This window comes from Chenopodium album, chromosome 11, assembly GCF_948465745.1.
Source record: "Chenopodium album chromosome 11, dcCheAlbu1.1, whole genome shotgun sequence".
In the NCBI taxonomy this organism is placed as follows: Eukaryota; Viridiplantae; Streptophyta; class Magnoliopsida; order Caryophyllales; family Amaranthaceae; genus Chenopodium; species Chenopodium album.
In genome coordinates, this window is record NC_137844.1 from 15,194,361 (window position 1) to 15,217,746 (window position 23,386).

At 33.8% G+C, this 23,386-nt stretch overlaps 1 protein-coding gene across 1 annotated transcript; it reads left to right on the forward strand.

The window, feature by feature from the left end:
• Nucleotides 1-255: 255 nt before the first annotated feature.
• Nucleotides 256-2,795, forward strand: LOC145566355 (rust resistance kinase Lr10-like). The gene is made up of 4 exons (XM_081625800.1): nucleotides 256-264; nucleotides 1,032-1,269; nucleotides 1,325-1,578; nucleotides 2,313-2,795. Exons 1-4 carry the CDS (start codon nucleotides 256-258, stop codon nucleotides 2,793-2,795), a joined length of 984 nt encoding a protein of 327 aa, XP_081481926.1.
• Nucleotides 2,796-23,386: the final 20,591 nt, after the last annotated feature.

Here is a 23,386-nt window from a genome sequence, read left to right on the forward strand (position 1 = left end):
ATTTTTGGCGGATAAGGCAAAGGTCGGATTATTCCCGATAATTTTTTCTTAATTTATTCATTAAATGACATATATCCTATGATTTTGAAAAACGAAAAACCATAGTGATGCCAAATGAACCTACTTATTGTTTTTAAATAAGAAATAAATAAACAAATTGAGTTGTGAAATTGAGACTCTGAGTAGATTTTAAATAAGAAATTGGATAAATAATTAAATTGCATATTAAATGAGGTCATACTATGCCAAAAACTAATGGGTCAAGTAATAAAAAACAGAGGAAGTAATGAATATTTTGTTAATATTTGTCTTTATAAATTTTTTCATGATGGACTTAAAAAACATTTAGTAATAAAAATCAAACATAATATACTTTCAGAATTTACTTTTTCTGGTCAATTTGTTCTTATCGTATTTTATCTAATCAATGGTAAGATCTTGTTTAGTGTAACTTATTTTTTGGGTTTTTCTAAGCTATACCCCCCAAGTTCTTCGGTTTCTAAGCTGTATCCATGCTTTTTCAAAGTTATAAGTTGTGCCCTCCACCTCACGATATTTTATCAAGAATACCCTTTGACAGCCATATCTGTTAACGAAAGTTAAATTATTTTATCAGCAATGGTGTCGTAGCGTTATTAATTTGACACGTGTCCCGTTCTAATTGGTTTAACATTTTAAAAAAAATTTAAAAATCAAAAAATAAAATAATAAAAAAATGTTATTGTTAACGTCAAAGGTTATTGTTAAAAAAAATTAGTGAGGTTGAGGGCACAATTTAGACGTTTGAAAAAGCATGGGCAAAGCTTAGAAACTGAAGAAGTTTGGGGGTATAACTTAGAAAAACCCTTATTTTTTTTTTATCTGAACTTATTTTTCTAATCCGACTTTACATGAACGTATTTTGCGAATCTAATTTGATTGTCTAATCTGACCAAAATTTAACCTTATATATACTCTAATCTATAAAGAAAAAAAAGTTATCAAATGGTGTTTTGATGAATTCGTAATAATGTATTATGCTTTATTTTTAGAAGGTGCTAGGCTCCGGAGGATTTGGAGTTGTGTTCAAAGGAGAGTTCCCAAGTGGAGTACCAATTGCGGTCAAAGTTCTTAACAACAATACAAGTAAGACTGCTTCAGAGCAATTTATGGCAGAAATTGGCACCATTGGGCTAACTTACCATAGAAATTTAGTCAGGCTCTATGGCTTTTGTTCAAATAGCACCATGAGAGCTTTGATATACGAGTACATGGAGTTCGGGTCACTCGATAAGTTGTTATATATTCACCGAGATCAGAAAAACTATCGAATGGTCAAAGTTACATTACATTGCTGTGGGAACTGCAAAGGGCATTGCATACTTGCATGAAGAGTGTCAAAAGAGGATTATTCATTATGATATTAAGCCCGGAAATGTGCTTCTTGACACTAATTTAAATCCAAAGGTGGCTGATTTCGGACTAGCAACACTTTGTAATCGCGATAGCACACAAGTTGTGTTATCCGGTTATAGAGGAACACCGGGTTATGCTGCTCCAGAACTGTGGACTCCTTACCCGGTTACCCATCGATGTGATGTCACTACAAGAAAACACGGCATTTCCGATGGAAAGTTTCCGATGGCCATATAAAACCATCGGAAAATACATAATTTCCGATGGTTTTAGTGGTCGTAGGAAATTTCCGATGACAATGTATAATTTCCGATGGAAAAAGCCCTCGGAAATTTCCTATGGCCTTTAAAACCATCGGAAAATTAATTTTCGATGGCTTTTTCGATGACAAAAGCCCTCGGAAATTTCCTACGACTTATAAAACCATTGGAAAATATAGAATTTCCGATGGATTTTAAAGCCATCGGAAATTTCCTATGGCTTGTAAGGTCTGGGGTCGTGGGTTAAGGTAAGGTGGGGGGAGAAGTGGTGGTGAATTTGGATGTAAGGGAGGGGTGATTGTGCTCGGTGGCGTCAGGGGTGGTTTTGGGTAGGGGTTTGGGTTTTTTTTTTATTTTTTAATTGCCGGATTTTCCGATGGAAATGCCGTCGGAATTTCCGACGGTTTGGTTGGCCGTCGGAACCTTCCGACGGTTTGTCCATCGGAAATCTACGATGGTTTCAGCCGTCTGATGGCCTTGAAAAACCATCGGAAAATTGATTTCCGATGGCTTATCCATCGGAAAAATGGAAATTTCCGACGAAGGGATTTCCGATGACACATTTCCGATGGAAAACCGTCGGAAACCATATTTCCGACGGTTTTTGGGTGATTTGCGATGGATTTTAACCATCGGAAATAAGCTATTTTCTAGTAGTGTGTGTACAGCTTCGGAATGCTACTCTTTGAGATTATTGGGAGGAGAAAAAACCATGACACTAATCTTAGTGGATATAGCCAAGAGTGGCTTCCAAGATGGACATATGAAAAGTTTAACAAAGATGAGTTATTGGATATGTTCTATACCTGTGAAATTCAAGAGAAAGACCGTGAAAAGGCAGAGCGAATGGTGAAAGTTGCTCTATGGTGTGTCCAATTCTTACCCAAGGCTCGGCCAATGATGAGCCTTGTTGTTCAAATGCTGGAGGGAGGTATAGAAATTGATACACCCCCAAATCCATTTGAGCATCTTCAAGACATGGAACATGGAAGTAAAGGCTACTCGAATGGATCAACATCGATTGAGATTAGTGATGAATCTCTTCCTCCACTTATAGGTTTGAATCATTCAATGGAACCAACAAATCCTACGATGTGGGTGTCATTAGAAAATATGGAGAAGGGAGCAAATACCTTATGAGGGAGTATTCATTATCGACCTTAAATAATTTATGGATTACGATTGTATTACATTAATCTACTCGATAATATTTACTTCTAGTCACATTGTTCGACCCCTAAGGCCTACACTTATTTTACTGTATTTTTCCGTTTGTTATGCCCACATAATATATCCTTGATAAATGTAATGTTGAAAAAAATCCATGCCAAAGTTTCATGAGTTAGTTGATGCATTGATGATTGTATAATGTGACTACTACAATGTCTGCTATAACCAAGGGTTTAAGGCCCTGCTCTTTTGGACTGAAATAAACAAAAAAAAATAGACATGATTTAAACTGAACATAATGAACTAATAGACATGAGCTAATTGAATTGATTAATAGAGTTGAAACTGAACAGAAATTCTGAAAAATAAGTTCAAAAGAATAGAGCCAAGGACTACAACTCTATAAACAGCTAAAATGCTCGATGATTATTCCCTAAAGTGATCACAGATTCACGGTTCTAAGGATGTATTCGAGTCAATCATTATTCGTACATGATCAACAGAGTTAGAACAGAATCATTTGCAGCAACTTATATACGAGCGAGTACATGTAGTTCGGGTCACTCGATATGTCGCTGTTCAGTAGGCTCAGAAAAACTGTCGAATGGTCAAAATTACATAACATTGATATAGGAACTGCTGAGGGCCTTGCATACTTGCATAGTTGCATGAAGAGTGTCAAAAGAGGATTATTCATTACGATATTAAGCCCGGAAATGTGCTTCTTGACATGTATTTGAATTCAAAGGTGGATTTTTGACTAGCAACACTTTGTAATAGCCAGTAGCAGTGTAGCACACATGTTGTGTTATTAATGTCGATCTTATTATTTTTTCATTCCAACTTTTTCCCTTGATAACTAATTTAAATTACAAACTCGGAAGTGGCTAAACAGTTGTAGTATACAAGAAATTATGAGCCAACAAAATAGTCTTGGTTAACAATAGAAATGGTAAAATCCATTGTAAAATACAAACTTATTACGAAATATATGTTTGCCCTCATATTGACATCATCTCATATACTTACATGGCCTTATTCGGTAAGCACAAAATCTTGATTAGGGCGGACTTTTATTAAATTATTGTAAGATAAGTTAGTGCTATTCTGATTTTTTTTTTTTTAAAGGACTCTAAAAGTATTTAAAGTCATCCTTACATACTAAAAAAATTACCAATTTTCTTAACCACATAAATTTTGTAGGTGTGCCAAATACAATATAAGGCCCATCGCGTTTCAGGCCCAACAAATTACGGACCCCAACTAATAAACAACGGACCCATTATATTTCCGGTTATTTTTTTATTTTCAACCATCTTATTTGAGCTTCCCACTTTTCTTCTTCTTTTCCCCAAAGTGCCACTACTACTATAAGAGACCAGTCACTTTCATTTAATTTTTGCTCTAGTTTTCTTTAATAACTAGTATGCGCACGTGCTAATGCACGGGTTAAAACTAATAATAGGATTACAAAAAAAAAAAAAAAAAAAAAAAAAAAAAAAAAAGCGAAATATTAGCAAAAGACATGTATTGATTTCTATTTGTACTTATTAGAACTTGGATATAGACATATTTTCGGTATAATTTGAACTTCAAGTAACCCTTATGTATCAAAATTTATTTTTCGTTATCTGAATTTTTATGAATTCATTACACTCGGAATAAGTAAGCATTTTTATTGAGCTATAAAAATGATCGTCGGTGATGCTATAAATAAAGGGGAGGGTTGTTTTTTTTAAGAAAATTTTCAGCTAGTTAGATAAACCCGCAAAATTTATATGTATTGTATATCATTTTTTTAATTTTTTAATCTTGTATCTATCTATCTATCTATCTATCTAATCTCAATTCTTTTTTGACGATATCTATCTAATCACAATAGTTTTCAATACTTTGCTTAGATTGCAATTGTTAAACTTATGATAATTTTTGTGAATTCTCATTTACTGTATTGTTCATATAATATGAAGTAGTAATTAGAAAGTAGGTCTCTATTTTTACAATGAAGCAAAAATATTTTTTTTTAAAAAACATCCACTTGGCTTCTTCCTCCAGAATGATTGTAAACCACCCTGTTAAATTATGAATAAAATACTACTGATCATAAACGCGATATAATAGAGATAGATGAGCATAAAATTAAAACCAATATAAGGTGAAAAATCGACATTAATCTAATCTAGGAAAATGGGAAACGAATAACATGTATTGGTATTGGTTGTATGGACTTCGGTTGTTCGATAACTTCACAATTCATACTAATCCTCTATACTGGCAAAATGAGAAGGAAAAAAAAAAAAATTAAAGCAATACATAAATAAATTTGATTAAAAAAATAGACTCATAAAATATAATAACAGTGCAGAAAACTATAAAGGTGAAAAAGAAGATAGAATAAGAGGAAACTTACCAAGTTGCATTCAAATGTATCAAAAACTACTAACCTCAAACTTTTAACTTTTTAAACTAACCAAATATCTGTGTAAATTTAAGTAAAACTAAGAATTATGTAATTAGACATCATAAACTCGTCATTTATATAAAAGATACTACATATAAAATATCAACGTATCATAATTTTTACTTTATATTGCTAAAGTTACCTTTGGATTTTCTGTTGATATACGGGTGATTGAGAAAAGTTGTTTTGTAAACTAAGCATTATAGTAGTAGGGCAGCCTAATCTGGAAAAGAACCCCCTACTTATTTGACGGCAAGCCCAATTTCAGTTGCCACAAAAGTAATTTTAGTGGAGCAATAATGATAATAAGTTCAAATGCAAAGGGGGGAAATCTTAAGAAACTATAAACATGAAAGAGGTGAAAAGAATATTGTAAAGAAAAAAAGAAGAAACCGACCATCATTTATTTTAATTTTATCAAAGTATAAAAATCCCAAATGAAGATGTATTGAGTAAATGGATTAGTTTTGCAGTTTCATCAATAATCATTTCATGGTAACTGCTAGTCTTCTAGTTTCTACACGCCTACACACATGTAATTAGGCAGGTTTTTTTTTTTTTTTTTTTTTTTGAAATTTAAATTAGTTTATTTTGTTGGTGGGATTTACATTTAGGCGGGATTGAATGAGAAAGCAAGGTTGGGGATTTGTTGCAACCTCATTAAAACAACTCTTAAATTATATTATAGATTTTTCTCACTCCTGCAATTTTCTTTTATTCTATTTTATACCGTACTTTTCTTTTATTCTCTCTCTACTAAATTCTCTATATTTGTACGAGTTATATGCGTTTTGTTATAAGTGTATTTCGTATGGGTTACTGTTTCATAGGGGTTGAGTATCCATATATATTCACGAATTTTTGTTGAAATTCAAGCTTCTGCCATTTTGTGTTCTGAATTTCTCTCTCCTCCAATGCATTTTTTTACCCCTCTCTCTTCTAAATACTTGTTCTTTGTTTATTAAAAAAAAAATTATTGTTCTTCATTGCACTATGGGTTACTTGTTAATTAACAAAAATGGGGTTACTTGTTAGTAAAAGTGAGGTACTGGTTATTTGTTAGTAATATAGGGGTTACTTATTTAGTAATGGATGTAGACATCTACTTTTGGCCTCCTGTCCCGACAGGAAGTGCAATGACGATAAATAAAACCATCTTCGTGTTGGATCAACGCGAAGAACACTTATGGATAACTGATTGAGTCACAAGAACACAAAAATGACTAGCCTAACCCAAAACAAATGCATTAAGGTCCAATCAACTAAGCCCGATCATAATTAGGCTTAAGCCCGAGCTTAAAACCTAAAAACGATGGATTTAGAGGCGCCTAGGTTAAAAATCAATGCTGCCGCAGAGAAATCCGCGTGCATCTCAATGAGTCACGCTGGTCTGGCGCGCGCAACTCACAAGGTTGGGCGCAACAACCAGCGCAACTGCTAGTGATACGCTTGCAGAAGATTCAGAATTTCATAAAAATATAAAATCGAATCTTACCATAATACTGCGTGCAAGACAATCAGTTGCGCTGCCTATATCAGCGCAACCAATTCTCTTGCGCTGGGCTATCGCGCGCAACCCATTCAGATGCACGCGACACCTGCTGCGGCAAAATGTTCAAAACCTTAAACGTACCCATTCCCTATAAATAGAGGCTTAATACGAGGCTCAAACAGACAGAAATTAACCTAAAACTCTGGTAGAAACTTTGTGAACTACCAAACCCTCTTGTCCTAAACACTCACCCCCTTCAATACTTGTTAATACGATGGAGGTTCTCGAACAAGAAGGAGACCATAAGTGTTCTAAACGAAGATCTAGCAAAGAGAAGTGGTAAATTCCCGAGCACTTAGATCAATCACCTTATTTTTCTTGTTTAAAATAACTTTAATTAATTAATTATTGTTGTTTGATCACTTTAAACGAACTTTTAATTAATTAATTTCACATAGTATCTTGCGTTAAATAAGAATAGAATTGAATAATTAATTGTTGATTGATCACTTAAGCCAAGGCGAATCTTGTTTATTTTGTTCTATTCACGAATATTGATTAAATAAGAGTAATGACTTTTACAATGTAATTCCTACGTGATTAACGCATGTAAATAAAATCAACTAACTTAGTTTTAGGTACCACGTTGCATATATTGTTTGGTGATGAAATTGTGAAAAAGGAAGAGCTAGTAGAGGTCGTACTAGGGCTAGGATAGCGATTCCCCTCTAAAGGGAACGTTATCTTAGTACCCTCGCTCCCAAACTCATTTCTGGTTCATGTAGACCAATTTGGGCATGGGTAAACTTACAATTCGTGCTAATTATCCCTTGAACTCTACTTGGGAGAAAGGCATGAACGAGGTTTATGAGTTTTCCTAAAACTCATTGGCGACTCCTACTTGTTTCTTACAAAAAAGCGTGATGATAGGATCATTTCTAATTTAAGGTCCCCCAAACAGTCAGAAATTCAAATCCTAATACACCCTAACAAGTGTAAAGTCCTAGGCTTTTAAAGGGCCATGGGCATTTAAGGAGAAAGATCCCCTACGATGGGAACACCCTCCTTACAATGGAGTTACTTGCTAAGTTATAACGGGGTTACTAAATAATACAAAGGACAAATTACTAAGTATTTATGGCGTTACTTGATCAGTAATAGTAGGGTTACTATGTAATAGTGGGGTTCTTATAGGGGTTACTTGATTGGTCAGTAATATTGGGGTTACTTATAGGAGTTGTTTGGTTGGTAATGTTGGGGTTATCTATAGAGGTTAATTACTTAATAATATTGGGGTTACTTGGTCAGTAATATTGGGGTTACTTATAGGGGTTACTTGATAAGTTATATTTGGATTACTTGTATGGGATACTGGATAAGTTATACAGGGTTACTTAATCGGCAAATACCAATTTATCTGCTTAATAAACGGATTTTTGTTAATCTGGTAGCATTTTTGTAAATATATTGAAAAAACGTAGTCATTTATTCAGTACTTTTGGTGACCTGTCAATTACTGTTTGCAACTTGCTTTTACTATTTGGTGAGGAAATTACACATGTACCCCTCAACTAGTACATGAAAAGACACATATACCCCTCCACTGGTACTTGAAAAGATGATTATACCCCCAGATAAACAAATATATTAACTAGGCACAACTCTTACTTAATAAGTTATATTGGGGTTACTTATAGGGTTAATTGATAAGTTATATAGGGATTACTTAATAGTCATGATGGATTACTTAGTGATAAAGAGGTTACTTTATTAGCTTAGTGATAATGAGGGTAATTAATTAGTTTTTTTAAAGGGGTTACTTGATAGGGGTTATATTGGACATACTTATAGAGGTTACTTGATAAGTTATATTAAAGTTATACTTGGTCAGTAATATTAGGATTACTTAATTATAGGGGTTATTTGATAAGTTATATTTGGATTACTTGTAGGGGTTACTTGATAATATAAGTTATACAAGGGTTACTTAATAAATTATATTGGTGTTACTTAATTAATAAGTTATATTGGGTTACTTATAAGGTTAATTGATAAGTTACATAGGGGTTACCTGATAAGTCATGTTGGGTTACTTAGTGATTAAGAGGTTACTTTATTAAAGATAATAATGGGGTTAATTAAGTAGTTCTTTTGATTTAAAGGGGTTACTTGATAAGTAATAATATTGGATATACTTATAAGGGTTACTTGATAAGTTATATTAGAGTTATATACTTAGTCAGTAATATTGGGGTTACTTACAGGGGTTACTTTATAAGTTATATTGGGGTTACTTAATTAATAAGTTATATTGGGGTTACTTATAGGGTTAATTGATAAGTTATATTGGGGTTACTTGACAAGTCATATTGGGTTACTTAGTGATAAAGAGGTTACTTATTAGTGAAAATGAGTTAATTAATTAGTTTTTTAAAATTAATTGATAAGTAATATTAGACATACTTATAGGGGTTACTTGATAAGTTATATTAGAGTTACTTATAGGGGTTATTAGATAAGTTATATTGGAATTACTTGAAAAGCTATATAAGGGTGACTTACTTACTTGATAAGTCATGATGGATTACTTAGCTTATTGATACGGAGGTTAGTTAGTGATAATAAGGTTACTTGGTGTTTTTTTTTAAGGGTTACTTGATAAATTATATTGGGTTACTTAGTGATACAGACGTTACTTGGTTAGTAATAATGGGGTTACTCAGGTTTTTTTATAAGGGTTACTTAGTTGCCGATACAAGAGTTACTTGATTAATGATACATGAGTTACTTTGTAATACTAGTTGAGCCATGGCGCGCGATAGCCCAATAAACACGGAATTAGTGTACTTAATGCTATTGTTAAATAGATGTGGCGTACTAATCTAATTTAGCTAGTGTATGTAAAGTGTGTTATAATATTATTTGATTTTGTGTTAAAACCGGGTATAGATTTAGTTAGGTATTTGGTGGGAGTTCATAAAATTTTTAAAATTTTGAATCTTATTATTGTTTAAAATTAGAAGATACGGCTTTATTGCAGACCGCCATAAATTTGGGACGTATTGTTTGATCTGGATTAAATATGAATCTTAATAATTTCGTCGTATTGGTTTGTAAAAATGTTACGTTGCGTAACAAATCAATGCCTAAAAATACGAAAAATGGCTTACACACGTGTGTTTAGATATTGTGCATATAAGGAAATTTACAAAAAGCGACTTTCTATTTTTGGATATTTTAATTAAATGTAAGTACAGTGCTAGAATGTGGAAAGGTGTTGAATGGCTATACTTTGGAAGTCATAAAGTCTTATTCTTTCAAGATTTTGTCATGATTGCTTTACTTGGTTTTGATTGGTCAATTCACTTACTTATATTGCGTGGTCTATATGACTTGCTTTGTTGGTGTGTTCTGTCTTTCAGCTTCCATTTTTTTTCTTTCTTCTTGCTTTAAAGTTTATCTTTTTACCCATAACAATGGCAAGCACCGATAGCACCGCCACCTCTGGGAAAGTATTTACGTAGACCTGGTAAATGGGTCATTCGGATCGGGTCTTAGTCGGGTCACTTTCGGGTCATCAGGTCATTTCGGGTCAGCTAACATTCGGTCGGGTCGGGTCAACTCGGGTTTCGAGTCAACTTCGGGTCAGGAATCGGGTCAATTTCGATTCAGGTATGTTCGGGTCGGGTCAATTTCGGGTCAAATATGTTCGGGTCATATTCGGGTCAGGTCAAAATCTGTTCGGGTCATGTTCGGGTTGTTTCATTTGTGAATTAAGCTCAAATCAATAATTTTATACGCTGTATATATTTTGTTATTGTTATAACAACACTACCAATTCAGTTTATGAGCTTATCAACGATTAAAGATGAACAATTTGAGTTATTTTTGGTACAAGACATTTTAACTTCAATTATAAGGTAATTTTAGTTCAGGACATTTCAAGTATCGGGTTAGTTCGGGTCAATTTCGGATATCGGGTCTGTTCGGGTCAAACAATTCGGGTCAATTTTGGGTCGGGTCAACTTCGGGTGTTGGGTTAGGATCGGGTCAACTCCATTTTCGGGTCGGGTATGGGTCGGGTCGGGTCATTTTCGGGTCAATGTTTTTGGGTCAATTTCGGGTCATGGGTTGGGTCATTCGCGTCGGGTCATCGGGTCTGGGTCAGGATTTCCAGGTCTATATTTACGCCACCAATTTGGAGGCCGAATGAATCGAAATCACAACAAGAAAATGTGGCAAGTTTTCGTTTATATGTTACAGAGATGAAGAAACAGATGAATAGCCATTTGGAATTTCTGGAAGAAGGGATTACGAAGGTCAAGAGCAAAAAAGAAAAAGGAGAAACAAGTAATAAACGAAAACGGGAAGTTGAAAGGGATGGGTGTGGAGAATGGCCAATTATTATTGTCGAATCAAACAATGATGAAGCTGAAACTAAACCTAAGGAGGGAGTTGGTGCAGGAGAGGAAGGGGAGGAAAGTGAAGAAGAAGATGAGACTGAGGAAGACGAAGAGACTGATGAGAATTCCCAAAGTGATGTGAATTCTGACTCAGAAACTGAGAGTGAGAAAGAAGCTGCTGTCAATTCAGATGAATCATTTGAATCAAGCAGCGATAGCTATGATGAGGATGATGATACCGGTTCGGATTCTGATTTTGGTAACCAACATGAAGCAAATGAAGAAACAAGCGAAGATTCTTTTGTGTTTGCCATGAGAATCTCTGACTGATTGAATTCTGTTGGTTTTTGGAGTTGTTTTTTGGGGTTAGACTATAGAAGTGGTTGGATGTGAATTTAAGGTTCGTTAGGGGTTTTTTTAGGTGTTAGATTATGGTAGCAAATTATCTAGGTGTAGCTTGGCAGTCTTACAATTGCTACTGTGTTTTGGGAATGGTAGATCTAGGTAGCTAAGTAGCTGATGGTGAACCTATTGTCAGTGTAATTAGCAAACCAGGATTGTAGGTTGTAATTATTGGCAAATAATATTTGGTTTTATATATATAAAGAATATCTGAAGTTTATTATCTAATTCTTGTTTGGTATGGTTGTTTATTGATTATATTATGTTGTTCATAATTATGGTTTATTTATTTATCTAATGACAATGTGGAGTTTGGTTGGTTTTAAAATGTTTATGCAAAAGATAAAGCAAACAATCGAAGTACTAAACCATAATAAGATTCACATAATAAGTAGATGATTTATATATATATATATATATATATATATATATATATATATATATATATAACACATAAGATTTACATAATAAGTAGATGATTTTCGATTACAATAGCATCTACATCAAGTTATGTCTTTCTTATAGACTAAATAGATAATGTCTGATGATCTTACAAAGCATGGCTAAGTAATCAGACAGCAAAAGCTAGATGTACTAATTACAATGGGTGTCAAGCTTGACACATTTAAAAGTAGTGTTACATAGGAACAAATACCTTTAAGAGGCTTGTTCCTATATAAAACCACAATGCCTGATTGTTTTTCAGATCATGTAGAAGCAATCAGGTAGCAAAAGGTAGATAGCCTAACAATTGGTGTTGCTTAGGAACAGGTATTTCTATGAGACCTGTTCCTTTTCAAGACCATAGTCTTTAAATGGGTTAACCATAACCGATACTCTTTTTTAGTACATGTGGCTTTATTGAGGAACATGTAATTTAGGAGCACTTGTTCCTCAGAAAAGCCACATTACAAAAAATATTTACTGTTAGAGCATAGTATATACATAGTAAAAGATTTAGTAGATGATAAAGCTGTTACCCAACTAATCTTCCACAAAACTTGTTTTTGGTGCTTTATCTAAGAAGATTCATCTGAGTCATCATCAGGAAACACAAGTGCTCGACGCTTGCTTTCTTTCTCCTGCTTGATAGACTTGGTTGTTTCAACAGAGGTAATTCATGTGCCATAGTCTGTTCCCTTTCCTTTCAGTGCAGCTTGAATAGCCTGATCTTACCCTTTTTCCTTGATGATATCTGCACTCTTGATTGGTGAAGGTGTTGCATGGTCAATAACATCCTTTGCTGGTGTGGTAGCATCTAGACCACTGTCAAAATCAAGCCTCTTTCTTTTGTGACCAATATCTTCAGTGTTAGACTGAGCAGCTTTTTTTGCTGTAGCCATTGCTTTTGCGGCTAAGCAAGCATCTTCCTCTTCTTGGCTGAAGATTCATAGGTCATATGCAGCAACTGTTTCTTTCTTGATGGTCTTGCTGAGATTGTCTTTGTTTTTGGCTGCATACTCAGTCTTTTGTTCAGATTCAGCATCTTCAGTATCAGCTGTTATTTCTGCATTTTTTATCTCCAGACCTTGTAGCATCATTTGTGGAGCTGCTTCCCACAGGGTTAGGTGTGACTGTGTCTTCCATTTCGACACCCTTTAACCCCCATTGCAGAACCTTAATCTGTTCCAGAGCAGCCGTAGGGCCAATCTTTATCAAGAAGTATGTAGTCGATAACTTATGAGTTATCTGATGGAACCTAGTGACATCGTCCTGAAACATAGATAAAGTCTGCGTTAACAAAAGGAGTAATAAATCAAGAAAATGAAGGAGCATTGAGAACTGTTAGGATGCAATATGAATTGCAGATCAATTACTGTTGCCTTCATGTGATAAATATCTACAGCTGATATTCCAAAGAGTGGGATGCAGTTCTCAGTAAATGCAATAAACTGTAGTGCTCCAGTGCCTTCAGAGAAAGTTAATGTAATATTTGCTCTGCAGAATTTGAAGAATTAGTGTTGGTTTTAAGTGGCTTCTATAGTTATTTATTTCTATAAGCTAATGTAAATAGGAGTAGTATTTACCGGTGAGTAGCAGTTACTTCATTTTTCTCATAGGCTATGCAACTATAGGTTGTTCCAAGAGAGAGATGTGTTCGCTTTCCACCATAAGAACATCCTATATATGCTTTGAGCCTATCATACTGAATATTAGATGCTACAACTCTAAGCAATACATTTCCTGTGGAAGTGTTGTTGTTGCCTACATTGACAATATAAATTGGTGTTAGAATTATTATACCATTGCTGATTGTGAGCAAAAAGAACCTGGATTAGTTCCTTTTTAATACATTTGCATATTATTGAAGATATAAATGAACATCTAGCTATGAATGAAATAGCACATTATTCAACCTTTTTGGTCTTAGATGCGGCCTATTGTTGTTAAAAACTCTTTCTGTAGGTAGATTCCAGGCACCTATGACTCTATTCTGATAATCAATCAGAACACATTGATGCTTTCTTTCCCTGTCAATAACAAATACAATCTGAATCAGGCAAAAATTGTGCAAAATATGTACTGTCTGGTTGCTCTGAAAGTAAATCTTAAATAGTATACCATTCAGTTAATGCAGCTGCTTTTTCTCCTTCAGGGTTTTGGACTATTACAATAGACATGGTCGATTCAAGCTGAAAACCTGTGTGTTTATGATATTAGGAGGTACTTATCAGCTGATTGATATATCCCGAAACAAATCAAGTATGGTATGTATTTATGAAGTTGATTTATGGGTTACCTTTTCGAGTAATAGGACGTAGAGCTTTGATTCCAACAACCATGAAATTTTCGGTGTCAGAAACAAGAGTCTCACATTCTCTTTCTGATAAATCATTCCAGGTAGATACCTTCATAGATTGATTAGTGCTGAAAGTAATAGCATAAATATTAGAGTAAGACTATTATAAGTACCTAATTGCTAGAACCTAATCTTATTTACTGAAAGCAGAAATATACTGACCTATGGTCTATGACTATCAGATCGCGTACAAAAGACTCTTTATTGAGAGTTGTCACAATTTTTCTTGCTTCTTTTGCAACATACAACACAATGACCAGGATATCTAATACAGAAGAGAAAAGGGCAGTAACTTATTTATTGGGATAAACTAACATTTCAGAATCAGTAGCCTAAAACATGTGAGAACAAATTGTTTTGTTTCCATGTCGAGCATCATCCAAGGAAACTCTTGGAACAGAAGCTAGGGACTGGTATTTGAGAAATACTTGTTCTCCTTCAGGATCCAAAGGTTGGATGAGTGTCCTGCTACCTATTGTCATCTGAAAGAGAAGATTTGTTTCCTTAGCTATGTACTGTGGATCTAATGGCCTTATCAAGGCATTAGCAATTTCGTAGTTTCTTCTAAATAAGATGACATCTTTATATGCATCAACTTGATTTTTCTGTAACAGAAGAAAAGAATACTTTAGGATATAATCTTGTATGATGCTTTGTTGTAAAATAAGGCATATATGGATTCTACCTTGTCATCTTGTAAGATACTGGTAAAATATTTTCTTCTCAGATTCTTGCTTGCGGCCTTTTTCTGCAATGTTGACCTTTACCTTGTATGATTTGCTCGATGTATCGAGCTCATCTAGAAACTTTCGTTGAGGTGCCATAATAAGATTTTGTGTAAAATATAGTTAGATAGCTGAATAAGTTATAGTTGCATATACTCATGTAAGAGCATACACAATGGGGAAGAAAAAAAAATTTCCTCACCACTCTTTCTCTCTACCTTTCCCTCTCCTCTACATCAGATTTTTTGTGAGGGAATTTTTTTTATCACATCAATGAATAAGTCAAAAATTTCCTCACCAATCTCTCTCTTACTTTTCCCACTACCCCACCACATTTCTCTTTCTTATTTTATTTTTTAATTTTATTAAATAAAAGCTTTTAAAAATAAAAAAAACAAAAACAAAAAGGAATAAAGTTGACACTTGTCTAACTTTTCTGTTGTGGGGCCCGCATGAAGTTTTCCATGAACTTCCTCACGCTGAGATTATTTTCTCAGAAGTTTGTGAGGTTTGTGGTGAACTTTCACCATTGGGATACATTTTTGGATAAAAAATAACTTTGTGTGAAGAATTTTTTCACCATTGGGACAGCTCTAATATGGTCATTTGTTTGTAAAAAATTAACAAGTAACTCCATATGATTGTTGAGAAATCAGTTAATACTTAACTCAAGTAACTCCATATGTATTATGAAAGGGTACCTTAACAGGCTGTAATTTTTTTTTGACAAGAACAAGCTCTAATTTTAAAATAAATCCCATTAAGACAATCAATCAAGGTTATTAAAATTAAACCAAAACACAAAATTTGTACCTCAATTCCAAAATATCCAAAAAAAAAAAAACACTTCAATTATATAGGGTAAACTTTATTAATAACTTTTTTAAAATATATATATATATAAGCACTATAATTAAAAAGTAAGATCAAATTTTTACTATTTGTGTTTTTGGAGTGGTAGATCTAGTTAACTAACACGCTCTAATCCTAAAATAAAACTCATTAAAACAATCAATCAAGGCTATCAAAATCAAATCAGAACACAAAATTAAAGGATATGTTGATAAGCTTTAATCCTAAAATAAAATTCATTACGACAATAAATCAAGGGTATTAGAGTGCAAAGAAAACACAGAACTTGTATTTCAATTTTAAAATACCAAAAAATTAATGATTTAAATTATACATGGTAACCTTCATTAGCAATTTTATAAATAAATATATAAAATACTAATAAAATATAAAAGCTTGATCAACTTTTTTATGAAACTTTTAATTTAAACCCATAAAGCAAATGTAGTAAATTTAAGCATATTTTGATGTTAATTATATGCTATTGGTAATAAGTGTTTCAAAATACAAGCAATGATACATTGTAATCGAAAAACCTAAATGAAATTAATTTTAATGACATATATGTCAGTGCAACTTCTTTAAGCATATAACATGGTTATTTTGTTTAGAGTATAAAAGTAATGTATTAGCTTAAATATCTAATCAGAGATGCTAATTAATTTTTTAATCTTATAATATATGTAAAGGTTCTTACACTAATCTAATCTAATCTAATCTATATGGTTATTAGCAATTTGGGTTATGGGTCTATTAAAAATGTCTAGTTTTTTAGACTTTGATTAATAAATTCATGTATATCCTGTTCTTACATAGCAAATTTCTAGTAACAAGACTAAACCCTAGCAAGTATTTTGATAGACTTATATATTTGGAACTCTGTATGTATAGATGCATATACAAACAAATAACGACTTTTTCATAATTTGGAGCTTAAGTCTTTTGAAGAATAAATGCTACCATAGATGCAATCTATAAGTGAATGTTCATCTAGTTATAATTCGGAATCAAATTAGTTGAAATTCTAACATAAATGAAATGAAGTGAAGTGATGTGTAGACTGAATATATACCTGCCAAGAAGCAGAGGTTTTAATGCTGATGATTTAGATTGTAGCCTCCTCCTTGTATGTTATTTGTTTGCTTATTCTTTGCTTTCCTTCCTATGGTTTATTGCAAAGATAGTGAATTGTATGAGGAATAAAAAGACCGAATGTCAGTAGTGTATTTATAATACATGTTGATTTTTTTTTAAAAAAAACGAAATCAAAGGAAAAGGCAAGAATTCAAAGCTACTGTTTAAGTGGTCTGCTGTATTTTTCTCCATAAAATCAGTAAGTCTTACTCTTATAAAAATAGCTTGTATCATATTTTTTAGATATAGCATGTACTTGAATAAAATTTAAATATGGAGTTGCATATCTACATTGATATCTTTAAATTGAAATTATATGCTTTCCTCTTTTTTCTTTCTTCTTCTTTTTTTTTTATTTTTTTTTTCTTTTGTAATACTAACCATGTGTGTAATAAACTTTGTAGAACCATGAAAGGCTGGAATGTACTGTTCTTATGCATTATAATCCATTTGTAATCATAAAACTAATTGATTGTTTATGTGATGCTTGTTTTTTTTTTCCAAACTCTTTTCCCTGCCCTTCCTTTGTTCCATTATCGAGTTTTGCTTGGTAATATGAACTCAAGATGTTTTGGAATGCTACAAGTTTGTAAATCTTATATAATTTTTTTTTTAAAACCATTACAAAACCTTTTGTATTGTAATTTTAAATCTGATGTTGTGTGGCTCTTTTTTGTAAAGAAATCCTCCTTTGTATTGTTATTTCGAAAGTTACTTTTTCGAAGCTTATTAGCCTGTGATATGCAAAAGAGTATTAAGATGCACTACTAATGAGATTATTTTTAGTCAGGAAATCATATTAATAGTACATGATAGGTTCTATAAAATACAAATATAGGCATCTAAACAAATAATAGACATTACAGCATACTATTCGATTGTTACAGTTATAAATAGTGAGCTGATGAGAAGATATTTGTTGATTCACTGAACCATATATATATGCATAACAAAAGCAGCAGGACCTTTGTTTTCCTGCAAGCATATGATCAGCAAAACTTGTGTTCAACACTACAGAGAGCAAAAAAATATATAGCAGAAGTTGTTAGCATGCTGTAAAAGTTTTGTTAAACTGAAACTAATACATTTAAAAAGCTCAAATATAAATAAATAGCATACCATTTTCTGCAGGAGAATAATAATGATTGGTAATTGAGAGCATGTCTAAAAAGAAACCTTTGTTGCAGAATAGGGTAGTCTGCAGTAGGGAAGCGTACTAAAGTAATTCAGTAAATTTTGTATTCGACTAACAAAAGCTATAGTAAGAAGAAATGGAAAAACATCACTCACTGATGTAGCTAGATGATGCCAGCCATACGAAGAATATCATAGGACACAATATTTCTTACATGACCTAAACTTGGTTGATCAGCATCCATATCAGTTATAACACTGACATTAGATGCTTGCCTAGCTCAAGAAAGTGCAACGTATAGTAGAGCTGCCCATGTGAAAAGCATGATTGCGGCAAATAGACAGCAACCTTGTTCAGTGTTTGCCCCTGAGCTTTGTTGATAGTCATCGCAAAGCTAAGTTTTAGGGGGAATTGTTTCCTCTGAAATTGAAAAGGATAAGCTGAAGACTCTGATGGTCCTAGATTAATTCTTGGTATCAATACATGTTCTCCTTTATGATGGCCAACAGTAATAACACATTTAATGAGATTTGGAAAGAATTTTTTACATATCAGCCGTGTTCCATTGCAAAGACCAGATGATGGTAGGATGTTACGCAATAGGATAACTGGACTATTGACTTTTAATATCAGCTCATGAGGACTCATGCCACCAGGACAGAGTTTATTCAGGAATTCAATGGGATAGATGGAACAATTATCATCGATCATTGAATCATAACTCTTGTAGGCTACTACATCACCAGGGAACTTGTCTATCAAGATAGTATTTATAACATCAACATCGTCATTGACTAGTGTTAGTATAGATCAAATGGTAAATATATCTGCACTAAATGGAGGCATATCCATTTTTGGAAAGGTAACTAAAGTCAAATGCATATCCTGAGGTGTAGCAGTATCATAAGGTTGTATAATTTCTGCTGGCAATTGAACTAATGCATTTCACTGTCCTGAAGCTCTCCATTTCCAAGTGCCAGCGAAAAATCTGCATATGCTGGATCATGTCTAGCACAAATATTTTCTGTTAATCTAAATTTAATTAACAGTGGCCATAAAGCTGAACTAACCAAGCTAGCAGCAACTGCTTCATGTTGTTTTCTTTTGGGGACAACAGAAAGAACTTGCCTAAAATCTCCTCCAAAGACAACAATTTTACCTCCAAAAAATAAGCTAGGATTGCATATATCCCTAAGCAACAGATCAAGTGACTCAACATTTTTTTTTCCATCGAAGCCTCATCCCAAATGATGAGTGTCGTTTCTCTTAGTAGTGCAGCTAGACTGCCCTGTTTAGGCACATTACAAGCAAGTGATTCAAGAGGATCTAGAGGAAATTTAAAGCGCGAATGTGCAGTTCTTCCAAAAGGAATATTAGATGCAGCTATACCCGATGTTGCTGTTGGCAAAACAATCTTATTCATGAGTCTTATTTCTTTATACAAAGCATTATATAAAAAGGTCTTTCCTGTTCCACCAGGACCATCTATGAAAAAAGTTCGAGGAATTTGTTTTGTAACATGATCCATTATGACATTAAATGCCTCTCATTAAGCTTGATTCAACTGATTCTTACACTGCAAACACTGTTCTGGTATTGGAGCATTCAATGCATCCTCTATATCTTTTGTTCTGCGTATTTCATCATCATCAGGTTGAACTAAATGGTCTAATCCATACACAGCAAGAGAGCTTCCCATTGATTCTAAAAACCATTCTACTGATTTAACAGTAAGCTGTGTGACTTTCTGTGTATCATAATTGTACTTATTCTAAAATCCTCAGATAAAAAACTAAAATATTTCATCCAAAGAGAGGTATGATCGCTAGGATGACAAACTATAAGCACAGTATCAAATAGCTTGCGAATTGCATGTGGCATCTGAACAGCACAACCTTCCCTTAAACATAAATTAACTGAATCATCTTCTTCTAACAACTTTAATTTAAGTGCAGCCTGTTGAAAGGTGTCATATAGATGACCATTAACTGTACGCAGATCCTCAAATGACTTAGGACTCCTTACATTGTGCAGCAATAATCTGAGATAGTATCTCTCTCCTTCTGAAGGCCCAACAAATGTTAACCGACCAATGACTATTTTTTTATTCTGTCTTTTATACCAATGCTTGTCAGATGCATCCCAACGATAGTGTTCTGAAAACTCATTGTATAACAATCCTGTCCCAAAAGGTAGCTTAGAATTCATTCGAAAGAACTCTGTAAGACAGGTTCTAGAATGCCTATCATCTGAAATCACTAACGTAAGCTGTTCATGGGGCCTAAGCCTGAATCAACTGTGAATTGGCCAAGTGTACAAGAAGAGGCAAAATTGGTGGGTGCATTTCATACATATCAAAACCAAAAAGGTGTCAAGCAGCCTCACAGGGGGAAACCCATCGACCTGATTGATACTATTCTATTTCATCTTGGATAGGCACAACATCTTTGGACTGAACAATATTGAAGGATATTCTTTCATGACCTTTATAAACATTCTTATATAGGTACTTCACCACCTCTATAGTAGAGTAAATTTCAACATTTAAATGACAGTCAAAATATGATGAAAGGTATGGATTATATGGGATCACCCATTTATTATCCATAATTGTTTTTTGAATTGTAACAGTTTCTCTTGTGTCTCTTCTTCGGTACATTGGATATCCATCACTGCTATTCCTGGTTTCATCGCAGAACTGCTTTGGGTAGCCATATTTACAACGACCACGACTTTCTTTGTGCTTCATGCAAGGACATTCTGGATCCAAATGACCACATGGACCATGCATCATGTGCTTCAGTATAACTTTCCTAAGATTACTATTGTCAACATATGGTATTTCAGCATATACGAATCTGTCAAAATTAGCAGGGCACTTGATCTTGTCATCTTGCTTTAAAATGACTAAAAAATGAGCATGAGGTAAACTTCTCTTTTGGAATTCAATCACATAGATCATTGCTGCAACCTCTCGAAACACCTTTTTTTTATTAGATGCTTTAAAGCTAGAACTTTTACTCTAAAGATCCTTGCAACTAAATCTGGTCTGTCCTGTGCCTTTTCTCCAATAGCAAGTTCTTGTTTAATTTCAGGCCAATTAGCATTGCAAGTCATTGTAATGAATAGATCGGGCTTACCAAACCGCTGTACTAATGACATTGCATTTAGGTATCTCTTTTTAAGGTCTCTAGGACCACCAATGAATGTTGGGGGCAGGATGACCTTACGACCCACATTTGCTGCACGGTTTTCTCCACAATCAATAGTATCTAGTTCCTTGATAGAGATCTGCTCTTATAGTCTGCTGATTTCTACGAAAGAAATCTAATCATGTATTCTCCACTTTTACATACATATCCACTATATACTACTGAAAGCATCTTCCTCCTCTTAACAACATATTATTGGGTCTGCATTGAAGCTTGTATGCATAGTATTCACTTGCTGAAATGTTTCTATCTGTTTTTTTGGAGCCTCCATTTGCACCTGCAAACACATATTTTTGTTTTTAGTCAGAAACTGCAACAACAATACTAATCATTCACGTAATCCTAGAATAACCAATAATACACTATATTGTAGTGTGGATACAGACATCCCTCCCACATATACACAAACCAACATAGAATTGATGTTAAAACACTTTGACACATATACTCAAACAACAACACCCTATGCCCTGAAAAAATTCAGATGCTGCTACATTAAGCAATTAGGTCCTAGTTCAAAATGTAATTAAAAGAAGGATGATTAAGCTTCCAAATCTTCATGAACCCCAAATATTATTGCCATTAGACATACCATAGGAAGGTTGGGAAAAGGATAAACGAAAGTATTATTGAGAGGAGAATATTGGTGCCATGGAATCCTCTATCCTCATCTCAAGACCACTAATACATACATATATTTTATTCACATTGCACAAGAAATTTAAACGTCTTGTATAACTATATCTAGCTATTTAATTCCTCCTTTTTTTGTTTTTTTTTTTCCATTTTCTTTTAGCCATGTACTCTCTATATGTTTGGCCTTTTCAAATAGTCAAGGTTAGAGCATGTACATACGTCTTACTTCCTCTTCCAGCAACTCCTTAGTAGTATGAATGTTGCATGAAGAAACATGATTGGGCTATGATTGGCTTAATTCCACCTCGAGACATTTTTTTTAAGCCCTGAGTCCAACACAATCACCATATGGAAAAAGCAGTGGATACTGCAGAGGATCATAACACCCATAATAATGCATAATTCTATGACATGACTTTTTTCCAGATAAATCACTCAGAGATGACTCGTTTTCAGATAAATCATTTTGAGCGGAATCATTTTCAGTTGAATCTTTTTAAGCTGGATCTTTTTTGCTTTAACTAGAATATTGGGACTTTCTGCCTCACTGGAAGATACATTCTCTGGCCATATGACAGCAACCTCATCAGTGGAGGGAGCATTGTAAACACGCTGATCTGGGACAGTTGTCTTGTTTATCAAGATCTGTGTAGCCTCAGTAACCTGAATCTCTCTCAATGAACGAAAGAACCGTGCAAAAGGATTTATCTTAGTAACTTCCATGAGAATAGCTAACACATCTTCTCTTAATTCTGGAAAACAACCTAACCGTTTTTTAGCTTCAAGCTGTCCATCATAGAAATAGAGTTGCATGTATTTAGGCCCTTCCTTTCCAGGAAGTAGATAAGGAATATAATGATATAGCTCACCATGTAGCTTAAAAACATAAATCCGTTTTTTGGTTTTAGCATCATAATTTCCACCTAATGACGTAAATGCAAACATATTGTTATATAACCGTATTTATTGCCTGAAATGCTTTGCATCTTCATCCATAGAAGTGAAGAGCCTTACAAGCTGTGCAGGGTATTCATTTGTAGCAATCTTAACCTCACCATTAGAACAACAGAAATGGGGTGTTTCAAAGGCAAATTTACGTGCCCTACACTTAGAACATTCAGTATGAGAAGGAAGCTAGTAGGTTCTGCAGGTAATTTCTTACCAATTGTTGCATCAGGGATCCTTGGTAACCACAATATGCTTATAAAACATTCGTGTATGTATATACTAATAGCATATGAAATTGGGATAAAATGATATAAAAACCAGCATAGATTTAATTACTTGTAATAGGATGCCTAGTCCTGGG

Coding starts and splice junctions, on each gene's coding strand:
- LOC145566355 (XM_081625800.1), top strand. Junction 1,270..1,324: donor CATGGAGTTCGGGTCACTCG/ATAAGTTGTTAT, acceptor GGTCAAAGTTAC/ATTACATTGCTGTGGGAACT. Junction 1,579..2,312: donor CGGTTACCCATCGATGTGAT/GTCACTACAAGA, acceptor ATTTTCTAGTAG/TGTGTGTACAGCTTCGGAAT.